Source organism: Vipera berus, assembly GCF_964194415.1.
Source record: "Vipera berus genome assembly, chromosome: 1".
NCBI lineage: Eukaryota > Metazoa > Chordata > Lepidosauria > Squamata > Viperidae > Vipera > Vipera berus.
The window spans coordinates 114,366,677-114,380,638 of record NC_138202.1 but is presented as its reverse complement, the minus strand read 5'-3'; the positions used below and the strand labels follow the sequence as shown (position 1 = coordinate 114,380,638).

General features: G+C 44.5%; 1 protein-coding gene across 1 annotated transcript in view; it reads left to right on the top strand.

Moving 5' to 3' along the window:
• Window positions 1-5,781: 5,781 nt before the first annotated feature.
• LOC308665217 (acyl-CoA 6-desaturase-like) overlaps window positions 5,782-13,962 on the top strand; it is a 33,516-nt gene continuing 25,335 nt past the window's right edge. Inside the window, exon 1 of the mRNA XM_081322964.1 lies at window positions 5,782-6,173. Within this exon, the coding sequence (XP_081179090.1) occupies window positions 5,952-6,173 (222 nt within the window). The 5' untranslated portion in view covers window positions 5,782-5,951. The remainder of the gene's footprint in view (window positions 6,174-13,962) is intronic.

The window sequence follows — 13,962 nt, the reverse complement described above, 5'->3', positions numbered from 1 at the left end:
TCACATTAAAACCATCGGGAAGATAGCTTTGGAAAAAGAAGAGAAGTTAAAGAAGAACATAAAAATGATTTCAGTGAATGACACACAGTACATTTTGAATGGATGAATTTATGCAAAGGTTGTTTGGATTAACACCATGCCCAACAGTTGTTACAGTGCAACCATTATGAACTATTTTGACTATCTGACTCTCTGCCAAGATTTAAACACCCCAGAGAAAGGGCAAAACTCCCATATCTTTATAAGGAACAAGAATTTCCACATTAATATCTGGAAACTGAGGACATTTTGCCTATGCAAAATGTACATGAAGCACTGTCAAAATCAAAAAAGCCAGGGATTTATTTCTGCCCTGCCTGAGGATACAGCAAAAACCACAGTATGTAAGTTTTACACAGAGAGATTCAAACTCAAAAAAAAAAAGAATAAATTCCTAACTGGGAGAATTACAGGTAGTGTTTGACTTGCAACAGTTCATTTAGTGACCATTCAAAGTTACAATGGTACAAAAGGCGCTTGCGACCATTTTTTACTCTTACAACCGCTACAGCATTCCCAGGGTCACATGATCAAAATTTGGAGGCTTGGCAACTGCCTCATATTTATGACAGTTGCAGTGTCCCGAGGTCACGTGATCACCTTTTGCAAGCTTCCGACAAGCAAAGTCAATGGAAAAGCCAGATTCACTTAACAGTTGTGTTACTACTAACTTAACATCTGCAATGATTCACTTAACAACTGTGGCAAGAAAAGCCGTAAAATGGGTCAAAACTCACTTAAATGTCGCACTTAGCAACAGAAATTTTGGGCTCAGTCGTGGCCCTAAGTTGAGGACTACTGTATTAAGAACAGTCTGTCTCCTGGAGTTGTGGAGGCTGAATCATTGGAAGTTTTCAAGCAAAGGCTGGTCAGCTATTGGTCTAGGACAGGCATGTCAAAACTGCCAGCCCGCAGGCCAGATGCATCACGCCAAAACCACACTCACCCAATTGCCGGCAATGGGGGGGGGAAGAGTCGTGATACGTCGTGCGATGTCATGTGACATCATGAGTTTGACATGCCTGGTCTAGGACAATCCGAGAATTCCTTCCATGAGAAAGAGGTTGGACTAGAAGACCTGCAAGGTTCCTTCCAACCCAACGATTCTTTGTTTCTATATGATCCTATCTCTTTAAATAGAAGCCTGATTTCTATTTAAATTTCATTTTAGATTTCTGGAAAGATTATTGCACCAAGCAAGGCAGGACAGCCTTTCTCTCACATTTTTCATCCACCTTGTATCTAAACAGTTATAAGAACACCAGCCTCCACAGGAGAATTTCTAAAATAATCTGTTCTTTAAGCTAATTTCTAAAGGGACTCCTCTTGCGATAAATAGAAAACTGGCAGGTAGAAAATGCAGCAGAACCAGCACCAGGGGAAATGACTGTGCCGTATTGCCTTGTTTCTGTCTGAAAGGGACAAGAGCTGATGAGGAATAGAGGCATGAAATTACCCAAAGATCTGGCTGAATACTTGCCTCTTTGGTGGGATTATTCTTCAACCATATTTCACTGGTTATGCAATATATAAAATTGTTCGATGTCCTTAAACCTTTTCGGAGGGTCTAGACTAGAGTGACCTATGAGAGCCAGTTTGGCATAGTGGTTAAGGCACCAAGCTAAAAACCTAGAAGACCATGAATTCTAGTCCTGCCTTAGGCAGAAGCCCAGCTAAATAACCTTGTGCCAGTCATTTACTCAGCCCTAGGAAGAAGACAAGGGCAAACCACATCCAAATACTGCAGGGACCAGTCCAGGCAGCCACCAGGAATCAATAGTTACTCAAAGAAGGAAGAGGAGAAGAGCCATGTGCTCCTTTTAATTTTGGAATTCTTAAAGAGAAGTCAATGAGTTACTCTGTATTTTTTTTAAAGACTTTTTCCATTCTTTGCAAAGACGCCCTAAGTTTTTAACGAAATTAGCACCATTTTTGACTATCTTAAGTCTTCCAGATCAAGGAAATGATATCTTAAATTATATAGGGAACTCTGAATTTCTACAGGAGGCTTGAGCTGCAGAGGATTCTTTATATTTTAAATACAGCAAACCTCACAGCATCTATTTTTTCCTCATTCCTTTATCTTTTTGTTTCTTTTCAGTTTCTGACCTACACTTTTTCCTCCCTTTTGCTATTTGTAATTCTCATCTTATTTCTCCCACCCACCAGCCTCTCACTTTCAATCTCTGTCCTTCTCTCCAGGACACAGAGCCCTTGTTTAATCAGAGCAACTCTAGTCTGCACTGATTTCCCAAGCTGTTGCTACAATGTGTAACCTTTTGCCTAATTGGCCATTGGCACCATGCTTGAAAGAAAATAGGGTGAATTAATTGGTATTCCCTTCTGTGGCCAAAGTAGAATACCTCACAAAAAGATGTTATTTGGGATGCAACCAAAGCTGAAACTCAACTAAATGAGATGAACGGGTCTTCTGCATAGCAACGTCCATATAGCCTAAGGATACCACCTTTAAACAATGGGAGGCCCGAGAGGTACAAAGAGTGCTGGAATATCTGCACTTGGTAAAGCACATTGTGTGCTTTTTGGCTAAATTCAGCATTATCCTGCATCCAAACTAGATGTTATTTTCAAGCTGGGTATCATCCTCCTAAATCAGAGTAAGGGTAAAAGGGTAAAAGACTTGCCTTTCCATCATGAATTATTGCTTGAATCCCTGACTCCCAAACTCCGATTAGTTTTTCCCAAACCCCAAAAGAGTTTAAACTATAACTGCCAGCTATTCCCAGCTAGGATGGCCAACTCAGAGAGCTGTGGTCCTTAATGGAAAGGCAATAGGGTGGAGAAAGCTTTTCAGATGTTTACTTTGAATTGGAAGACTAGCTGAGTTCAGCCAGGCAAGTGTGGGTGGGGTATCATTTGTTATATGTGACCTAGCTCTTTAAGAGAGAAGTTTAAGAGAGAAATGATGCAATGGTTTTTTTTTTCCTTCCTGGGGGAATGTCCCTTTTTCCACATTTCTATTAGTCCCCACTAAGAGGGACGCGGTGGCTCAGTGGGTTAGGACGCTGAGCTTTGTCGATCAGAAGGTTGGCAGTTTGGCGGGTCGAATCCCGAGTGCTGCGTAACAGAGTGAGCGCCTGCTGCGTAACAGAGTGAGCGCCTGTTACTCCTCCCAGCTTCTGCCAACCTAGCAGTTCGAAAGCACGTAAAAATGCAAGTAGAAAAATAGGGACCACTACGGTGGGAAGGTAACAGCATTCCGTGCGCTTTTGGCGTCTAGTCATGCTGGCCACATGACCATGGAGACGTCCTCGGACAAGCGCTGGCACTTCGGCTTTGAAACAGAGATGAGCACCGGCCCCTAGAGTTGGAAACGACTAGCACACATGTGCGGGGGAAACTTTACCTTTACCTAAGTATTTGAAAGCATGGTGTACCTCAAGCAAGCAAAGAGGAACCTGTGTTTATAATTTACAAAAGAGAAACAAAACACAGAGATACAGGAAATAGCTGAGCATGACCTTCAAGAACAATGATATGTGTATGGTATCTTACTAAAGCCGGGGATCTCTCTCTCTCTTTCTGACACCTGTGCATAGAATTAAAGCTGATTATGGACAAGTATATTTCCTACAGGTACTTATATATTTGAATGGGAAACAATTATTATATTATATTGGGAAAAATAAATGGAATATTTATGAGCAGGAAAGGGTGAATCAGTTTCTTTGGCATGCTTTTTTCTGCAGTCATAAAAGATACATTTCAGAAGAAACAAAGAATAAATTGTTAAAGCATTGAGCTGATGAAGTAATCCTACGGTAGGTTGAAGTCCACCCTCCACTTTGGAAAATCACTGAACGGCTTTGGGCTAGTCACTTTCTTTCAGCTCAGTCTGCTTTACAATACGATAATTGTGGGGAGAAAATGGAGATTGTCTCATTTGAGCCACTTTGAGTTGCTGGAGGAAGCTTTCTATCATCCGGCCATCTATTCAGTCTGTGGGCTCTCTAGACGGTGCTGAATTGCAATTTCCAGACCTGCATCCACCATGAGTGAAAGCAAGAGATTCTGGGACTTAAGAGTTCATCAAAAGCTGAAGGGCTGCTGATTTCACACACACACACACCAGTCTTGCACACAAGCTGAAGCTCAGTCTAGGAAAAGACTCACTCATGATTATACAAACTTTTGTTCTGATAGCCATTGTGACTACAGATGTTCAAGGATGAGTCTCAGTTGCCCACTGCCCTGTTCTACTTGCCAAATACCAGAAGAAGCCAAAAGTACAGAGATTGCAGCAGCTGTTTGCCTCCACCTAACTTTGTAACCTAACTCAAGGGTCATGGAATGTCTGCACAAGAATAAAAATCCTGGCCAAGGAATACCCAATATTTTTTTCCCCCGCACATCTCTATTTGCTGTTCTGGGACCTGTCTGTCTATCATCTCAAATTATATATCAAAAAGCTAATTATATAAACAAGCTAATTACCGTAAAGTTTGAGTTAGTTAAGAGCTAAAAGGATAGTAGATGGGGTGGGCATGGAAAGCATATTAGCATATGTCTGCATCACAGCACCCCAAAGCAGCATACATGAATAGCTGATGACTTCACCATCTTCTGCCTTTGGGAAATGTTGGTTACCTCACATCCACCCCACCCCACAGTCCCATCTTCATTTCTTCCTTATGAAGAAATGGAGCCATCCTTTCCTCCTAAGGTTCAGGTGATGGAATCTTAGGTGAGAAACTGATGTCATTGGTCATGCCTTGTTTTTAGGTGAAGATATGTGATGGTCGTGGCTCTTTTGCATAAAAAAAAAAGAATCATCCTGTGACATTTGGGTAGCTGGCACATGTGCAAAATACAACGAGCTAAGAATTGTTACTGTTACTCCAGATTTGCATCGTTTGGATAACAGCAAAATGAAAATCTCTACCCTTAAAGCCTGCTGACAAATAATTTGCGCTCATATGCTCCGACAACATTTTGTGTTCAAATCATATTTATAGTCTCCTTCATAAACAAGGAAGGCGACCGGGTGGGACTTTTGAGTAAACTGGCATTTGGGGGAAGTATTCGGCCCATCAAAAATCCGATGGAGCTACCAAGCTCTCCTGGCCGCGAAAGCTGCCGTCACTGGCTCCTCTGGCATTCGCGTAAGCATCCCGAGGGGATCGCTAAGTAATCTTAGAAACGAAATGAAATTGCCATTTCCTTTTCATTGCATCGCATTTCACGGAAAACGAGAGGGCAGCAAAACTAGAGAATCAACTGGAGGGGGTGGGGGGGGAAGGAAGGCATCCTTTAAAAGCCAGCCGTCTTAAATTAAAGCGGTTTCCTTTCTAGAAAAATAACGGGAGAACCAAACGGCAGAACTTCAAAGACACGTCATATCTCTACTCCTGCCGAAAAGAGCCCGGCGGCAGCCTCCACGCAACATCTATTGAGTGGCAGCTCGGCCAATGCCGGGTCGCGTCGCCCCATCTCGCTTCGTCTTCGAATGTAAGCCGAAATCGGCCGGCCTTCACCTTCGAAAGATGGTCGCCAGCCAATGGCAGACCATCCTTTTGCCGGGGGAGAGCGGGGATTGGCGCACCAGCTCTGCTGATCCGCTCTGGAAAGCTCCTTGATGTTTCCTGGAGCGGGGATGGAGAGGCGGAGGTGGCCCCGGCTGGCGGGGGGATTATAGGCGAAGGAAAATCCTCCGCGGCAGCCTAGGGGATACTCCGAGCTGGCGGCGGAGCCGGGGAATCTCACACGCAAGGTGGAGGGAGGGGAGAGAGAGACAAAGAGGGAGGAGGGCCAAGCCAAGGCGCAGAATTACGTCGGGGGGGTGGGTGGGTGGGTGGGAGGGAGGCTAGAGCAGCCCTTTCTCCTTCGGCCAGGCGGCTTCCCGCAGGATCCAGAGAAAGACGGGCGAGACGGACAAAGAGACCGAATCGCCCATGGGGAAAGGCGGGGAGCAAGGCGAAGAAGGCGGCGAAGGCGGCGGCGGCGAACGGGAGGCGCCCATCCCCTCGTACAGCTGGGAAGAGATCCAGAAGCATAACCTGCGCACGGACAAGTGGCTGGTGATCGAGCGAAAGGTGTACAACATCACCCAATGGGTCAAAAGGCACCCGGGGGGGATCCGCGTGATCAGTCACTACGCCGGCGAAGATGCCACGGTAAGGGCTCCAGGCGGCGGCATCTTGCCGGGAGCAAATGGCTGCTGCTGCTGCTGCTGCTGCTGCTCCCGTCCCCCGCCGGGGCTCAACCTCTTTCTCTCACCTGCCGCTCTTAGGAACGCAGCCGCGGGGCTGGGAAATCGGTCGCTCCGGCTGGCGCGCGGGAGACACGACGGATGGTGTTCCCCCAGACTGCGGAGGAAGCTAAGCTGCCTTTAGGCCAGGGGTCTTCAAACTTGGCCCTTTTATGACTTGTGGACTTCAACTCCCAGAATTCCTCAGCCAGCTTTGCTGGCTGAGGAATTCTGAGAGTTGAAGTCCACAAGTCATAAAAGGGCCAAGTTTGAAGACCCCTGCTTTAGGCTTTGCTCTGCCGCGCGGGTTTGGAGTGCCCGCCGCTTTTCTCCCAGGCGTCCACTAGGGCTGAGGGACAAAAGCGAGCGCTTGTAAACGACGGCCGGGAGCAAACCGTGGCACGCCGGGCTCCTGCATCTCTCCTGCCCGCTCCCTTTTCTGCAGCCAAGTGGTACCGTAGTCCCGGGGTGACGCGAGGTCAGCACTAGAGTCGGCTGCCTAGTCTGAGGCGGGCAGTACCTCCGGACTGGCTTGTTGCCTTGGGTACCCTGGATCATCACCAACACCCCAGAAGCCCACCCCACCCCCACACCGCGCGGCTCCTTGCAATAATAGTCGCAGAGTTCTTTTCTTACGAAGCCCAGCCTAAAACCCAGGGCATCTCTGTGAACCCCACGGGCTTCTAAAGCCTAACTGGGACTTAAGAATCGCTCCAGGCTCAACTGGAACCTGTGCTTTGTAGACCAAAGGCTAGAGAACAACAGCAGAGGTGGCCCCCCCAACCCGCTAGAGTGATCCACCTAAACCCGATTTGCAGGGCTCCTATGACATTCCTAGAGGGGCCACCATTAATAGCAATAGCACTTAGACTTATATACCGCTTCATAGTGCTTTACCGCCCCTCTCTAAGTGGCTTACAGAGTCAGCATTTTTGCCCCCAACCTCATTTGACCCACTTCAGAAGGATGGAAGGCTGAGTCAACCTTTGAACCAGTCAGGATCGAACCCCTGGCTTGTGGGCAGAGTTAGCCTGCAGTACTGCATTCTAACCACTGCACCAACCACCGATCTTAAGCAGGAGGAAAGGTAGAAGGGTTCCTGGCTGACAGTAGTGGCCAAATGTGAGGTGGTGAGGACGTGAGGAAAAACTCTCACATATGCTCAGAAGCCATGTTTGAAATCATCTCCCATATCCTGCAGCTAAATCCTGAGGAGGTCTGGGAGAGGAACACCAATTGTTAGCATTCAGTAGTCCTGGACGTGAAAGGCATTGCTATTTCTCAGTTCCAAAATAAATATATTTGAGCTGACTTATTTACAGTAGTCCTCGGCTTACAGCAGTTCATTTAGTGACCATTGAAACTTACAACAGCACTGAAAAAAGTAACTCATGACCGTTTCCATCGCAGCATCCACAGGGTCATGGTGATCAGAATTTGGACACTTGGCAACTGATTCACATTTATGACTGTTGCAGTGTCCTGGGATGACGTGATCATCTTTTGCGACCTTCTTACAGGCAAAGTCAACAGGGAAGCCAGTTTCACTTAAGAAACATGATACAAAACTTAACAACTGCACTTAACGACTGTGGCAAGAAAGGTCGTTAAATGTGGCAATATTCACTTAACAAATGTTTCGCTTAGCAACAGAAATGCTGGGCTAATTATGTTTGTAGGTCGAGGACTTCCGGCATTTAAGAGGGGCACTCTAGATAATGATCCTGTTCATTTGTGTTGTCCTTACTTTTTACGGTTTAGTGCAAAGCCTGAGTAACCAGAATATGCATGTAGCTTGGTGGGTAGATTCATGCATTCATTTTACCTTCCCTCCTCCCTCTTCCCCTCCCCCTCCTACTCCATATAAAAGGAGACCATCTCATTCCCAATCAGGTCCTTTTTAATTTTTTCCTCTACTTTCTCAATAAGAGAACGCATGCCTGAACATACTAAAGAAATAAGAAAACGTCTATTTAGAACTGTGCTGTCAGTATTGGGATTTAGATTTGCCCACCATATTTTGTGGAATGTTGTGTTGTTCCAGAAATCCATATCTTTTCAAAACAGCTGAACCTTCAAAGGCTAAAATGTTGGTGAGGAGGAGGGACGATTTCAGAAGATAGAATCTAGTTCTTGTCGATTATTTTTTTCCTCCAGAGTCTGCAATGGTGGCATATTAAATTGATTGGTTCAGATGATCCACCAATCTGCATCTGTAGTTGTCAAGTTGTTTATAAAATTTATACTACGGTTTATCGTCGTTCCACTTGTCTGTGGTGTTGCTCCTATGAAACACACAGAGATTTGTTCTATTGTCTGTTGTTTCAAGCCACAGTGAAGACTCTCTAAACCAGGGCTTTTCAACCTTTTCACCTATTGTACCACTTTTAGGATATGACAACATGCGAGTACCACCAGTCGCCTAGCAAGGTGTCAAAAACTTGATGACCAAAAAAAAAGGAAAAAAGTGATGAAGTACAGGTAGTCCTTGACTTACAACAGTATGCTTAGTGACTGAAGTTACAATGGCACTGAAAAAAGTGCCCCCTAAGCCACAGCCAAGCAAGACACCTGCCTGCCCGGCCGGCAGCACTCTTCCTCCTGTCCAAGGTTTTCATTGTTGTGAGCATTTCTGTTGAGGATTGGCAATGGGGGTGGGGTGGGGTGGGGTGTTTGGTTTTTATTCCCCCCCCCCTGTCTGCTGGGTGGTTGCAGCAAGTTTTGGTCACTTCACATGACCCTGGAACACTGTGACCATAATAAATATGAATCAGTTGCCAAGCAACTGAATGTAAATCACAAGTCCCTGGAGATGCTGCAACATTCCAGCTGATCAGCGCTTCTTCTGGGCTCAGCAGAAGCGCCAGGATCAGCGCCAAGCTCCAGCTGGAGCCTAGCGCTAATCCTGGCGCTTCCACTGAGCCCTGACAGCCATGCAGCTCCAGCGGTCTCTCGCTCAGGCTTGTGCAGTGCTGCCATTGGTTCAGCTCATTCCCCTCCCCCTTATCACTTTTCTAGGATGGTCGCGTACCACCTGCCAGGTGCCAATGTACCACAGGTGGTACCTGTACCACTGGTTGAAAAGCCCTGCTCTAAGCAACACTTTTAAAAATTTGAAACACTGTGAACTAAAAGGTCTGAGCTATGGAATTCTGTAGAACAAAAAGGGTTTTAAAAAACATAATGTCATTACTTTCTATGGGATTCTAATTTGAGATGGAAAAGGAAGCAATTTTTAATCACAGTGTAATTCTATCAAACCACCAGTGAGGTTCAGAGTCCTGAAATTAAAACAGCACTTTCCTGATATCAGAATTATTTCCTTTTTTCCTCCTAGATATTGGGAGGGGGTGTCTGCTAGTCACAAAAAACAAATAGTCAAAAAGAGAAATGTGAGAGTTGATTCCTGGATAATCTAGGTAATAGCAGTGGATCTTACAATAAGACATACAATAAGCTTAGAGCCCATGATCAAGAATGATTGGTGGCAGCAGAAATGCAAGCTGAAGTGCATAGGGACCGTGTGACTCATAATATATAATGGGAGGAGTCTCTTAGTCAGGTGAAGGAGCAACAGATTTCTGCTGATATTCAGCATTTAATAGAATCTGACAGGTGCTAGTCATCTTTGAGTTCTAGGAGTACTAAGTATACCCTGCAGGCACCTGCATCAGCCTTTGTGATTGCAATATGATTTGCCATAAACATGAAGTGTATGTAGCAACATCAGCTGCATGTTCTTAAATGGATTATGAAATACTAATAGATTTTGCTTGCTTGTCACTTAAACTATGTGTGTAATCCAGGGATCCAAAACTCCTTAAAATAGATCCTTTGTATTCCATTTCAGTGTTTTGCAGTAGAAGTGGATTGTGGAAAGGACTGTTTCCCTTTTTGATGGGCAAGTTAAGTGGCAATATATAACCTTGTACACATTTGTTGAGAAATATGTTCATTTAACTACTACTACTACTACAGTCATGTCAGAGCATCACTTTACAATGCCTTGGTAAGGCCACACTTGGAATACTGCATCCAGTTTTGGTCACCACAATGTAAAAAAGATGTTGAGACTCTAGAAAGAGTACAGAGAAGAACAACAAAGATGATCAGGGGCCTGGAGGCTAAAACATATAAGAAACAGTTGCTGGAATTGGGTATGTGTAGTTTAATGAAGAGAAGGATGAGGGAGGACATCATAGCAGTGTTCCAATATCTCAGGGGCTGCCACAAAGAAGAGGGAGTCAAGCTATTCTCCAAAGCACCTGAAGGCAGAACAAGAAGCAACAGATGGAAACTAATCAAGGAGAGAAGCAATCTAGAACTAAGGAGAAACTTCCTGACAGTTAGAACAATTAACCAGTGGAAAAACCTGCCTCCAGAAGTGGTGAATGCTCCAACACTGGAAGTTTTTAAGAAGAGACTGGAGAGCCATTTGTCTGAAATGGTATAGGGTTTCCTGCCTGAGCAGGGGGTTGGACTAGATGACCTCCAAGGTCCCTTCCAATATTATTGTTATTGTTATCATTATTGTTATAATTATTAACAGTGACATCACTGCCTGGGGGATGCTCAGTTGGGGCTCCTTTCACGTCCCCATTAAGTTGCCCACCAAAGTGGTACCCATTTATCTATTTGCAGTCACCCGCTTTTGAACTGCTGTGTAGGCAGGAGCTGGAGCATGTGGCGGGAACTCACCCTCCTATGGCAGCAACTGGGCCTTGAACTCAAGCTTACCAATCATCAGCCCAGTGTCCTAACCTCCTAAGCCAACATACACTCCCTTGTTCATTCAACTTAATATGGTGGAATCATAATTCTAGTATTAGACTAATGTGCTAGCTTTTTATATATAAATATGCAATTGAAAGGACAGCAAAGTAAGTATACAATGCTCTCCTATAATGCAGGGTTTCTTCAACTTTTCAAAAGCATGGAACACCAGGTTTTTTTTTTGTTTTTTAAGAGAAATATCTTGACTGTTGCTTTCGAAATAAATAAAAGGATAAATTGGTAAATTCAGTACCTGGCTTGCCTTTGCACAGCAAATTTGCCTGGGTTGTGTATGTCTTGTGCATGGAGATCACAGATAACAGAGCACCAATGAGCTAATTGGGCACCCAGCCTGAAGGGCCACACTTCAAGCTGGCCACTGCAGGTCAGCTGGACTTCCATAGCATATCTATAAGTTGTTCACAGAGAACTGGTGTTCCTTAGAACCTAGTTTAAAAACACAGTGAAATCCAATCCATGCAGCTTGTTTCTTTCCTCTTCCATCCTTCAAGGAAGTAGAAATTTGGTCATTTCTTTCCTAGTGCCAGTCCCTGGTGCCTGTCCATAAAGACACATTTGTTCCCAGGGATATCAGGGCTTTTAAGGAGAACCATGTTCATCATTAATTGCATTTTCTTTGCTTAAAGAAAATAATCAAATGTGCAGGATTGTAACAATAAATCCTGTAAGCCTGTTAGAAGCAAATTATAGTATAAGGTAAAGGTAAAGGTTCCCCCGCACATGCGTGCTAGTCGTTTCCGACTCTAGGGGCCGGTGCTCATCTCCGTTTCAAAGCCGAAGAGCCAGCGCTTGTCCGAGGACGTCTCCGTGGTCATGTGGCCGGCATGACTGGACGCCAAAGGCGCACGGAACGCTGTTACCTTCCCACCGTAGTGGTCCCTATTTTTCTACTTGCATTTTTACATGCTTTCGAACTGCTAGGTTGGCAGAAGCTGGGACGAGTAGCAGGCGCTCACTCTGCTACACGGCACTCGGGATTCGACCCGCCAAACTGCTGACCTTCTGATCAACAAGCTCAGCATCTTAACCCACTGAGCCACCGCGTCCCTTAATTATAGTATATGCAAGTGCTAAAAAAAAGGGCAATGGAGCATACATTGGCTGAATTTCCTAGAATAAGTTCCTAACCATTTTCCTGCGTTCTTTTTAGTCCACGAGCAAAAGATCCAGATATTAGGCCCTAATGGTTACTTTTCAGGAACCTCCTATTTTCCCTGGCTCTAAATGATGCTGCCCTGTAATCTTTTGCAAAGGCCATTCTGATCTGCTAAAGACTTGTTTGTTTCTTTTGCTGCCTTGCCTGAGAATCTTTTCTGTTGAAGTTGCTGTGAGCAATTTTCTGACTCACCAGCAGGCCTCCAGTGCCAAACTTCCAGACAAGCTATCTTGACATCTGTTTGGCGTTGGCTGAAGAAGGGTCTTTTTCTGATTATACTAATCTCAGAAGAAAAAAATATTTATTTATTTTTTAAAGAAAAGCTACGAGTGAACAAAATGGAAGAGGGGAGATGTCTTGATGAGTATATCTGTATTACAGTTACACTTCCAACATAATCCTCTTGCAATTGAAATGCGAATTCAGCCATGCAAACGACAAATCCAACTTTGTCCCCCGAATAATGATTATCAGCCTTGTAGGAAAAATGGGAAGTGGGACATGCAATCCTTGAAAATGAATCAGTACATCAAACAGTATCATGACATAGATGGAGGAGGCAGGTCTTTTGTTGTATCAAATAAAGCAGTTCAGTGGGAAACTGCCAGGAGCATTTATGCTTGTGCACGGCATACAAATGATCCTACATCGAATGTCGGCATCTCTCGTGAAAATAATCCTGTAGCAGGGTTGTAGAATCCTCTATTTTGAAGTGCCGCAGCTAATCAAAATGGAAGAAACTCAGCTGCGTGGACAAAACACTGGAACAAGTATATTACAGGTAGTCTTTGGCTTACAACCATAACCGAGGCCAGAATTTCTGTTGCTAAGCAAGGCTGTTGTTAAGTGAGTTGCTTCCAGTTTTATGACCCTTTTTTGCGATGATTATTAAGGGGATAACTGCAGTTGTTTGGTCATTAGACTGTTTTCCTTCATTGACTTTGCTTGTTGGAAGCCAGTTGGGAAGGTTAGGAAATGGCGACCACCTGACCCTGGGATGCCACAAACATCCTAAGCACGTGCCAGTTTCCAAGTTCCTGAGTTTTGATCATGTGATCCTGGGAATGCTGCAACACTAAGTGCAAAGACCAGTTATAAGTCACTTTTTTCCAGTGCCGCTATAACTTTGAATGGTTGCGAAATGAAGAGTTGTAAGTCTAGGATTACCTGTATAGTTTTTTGCATTTCATTAGAAATGTTTGTGCCACAGTGTTCAGTTTTCTGCATTTCCCTTTGGTTGAGCAAGCCAGTTATTGTATAAGGTTTTAAAAGCCTGTTTGCAGGACACGAATGTAGTAATATTCTCCCATGGGTGTTTCCTTAACGACTATTTTGAAGAAGCATGAAAAGATAAAGACTCCCTTGAGCCTCCTCCTAATTACATGGACATATTACTATGGTTTTCTTGAGCAACAGCCTGTTTGCCATTGCCTTCTTTCATAGGGTTACCACACTGGTTTGCAAAATGCCAGATGATCTCAAGATGATTGCAGAAATGGAAAGAATTTTCTCATTACTGACCCCAAGCAGTCAACCTTTTATAGTAGCCGGGTGGGTTTTGCTTTATTTCTTTTTTTTCTTTTTAATTTTCCAATCCAGTCCATTGCCCTGATGGTTTCCTGTCCAAGTACTAACCAGGTCTGGCTGTGCATTTTTGAAACCAAACCAAGCTCAAACTAGTATTGTCACTGAGCTCTAAACAGAGAAGCACCCTGCCTTGAATAACAAAGGGGATATAATTTCACCATAATTAGCAGCTGATAGT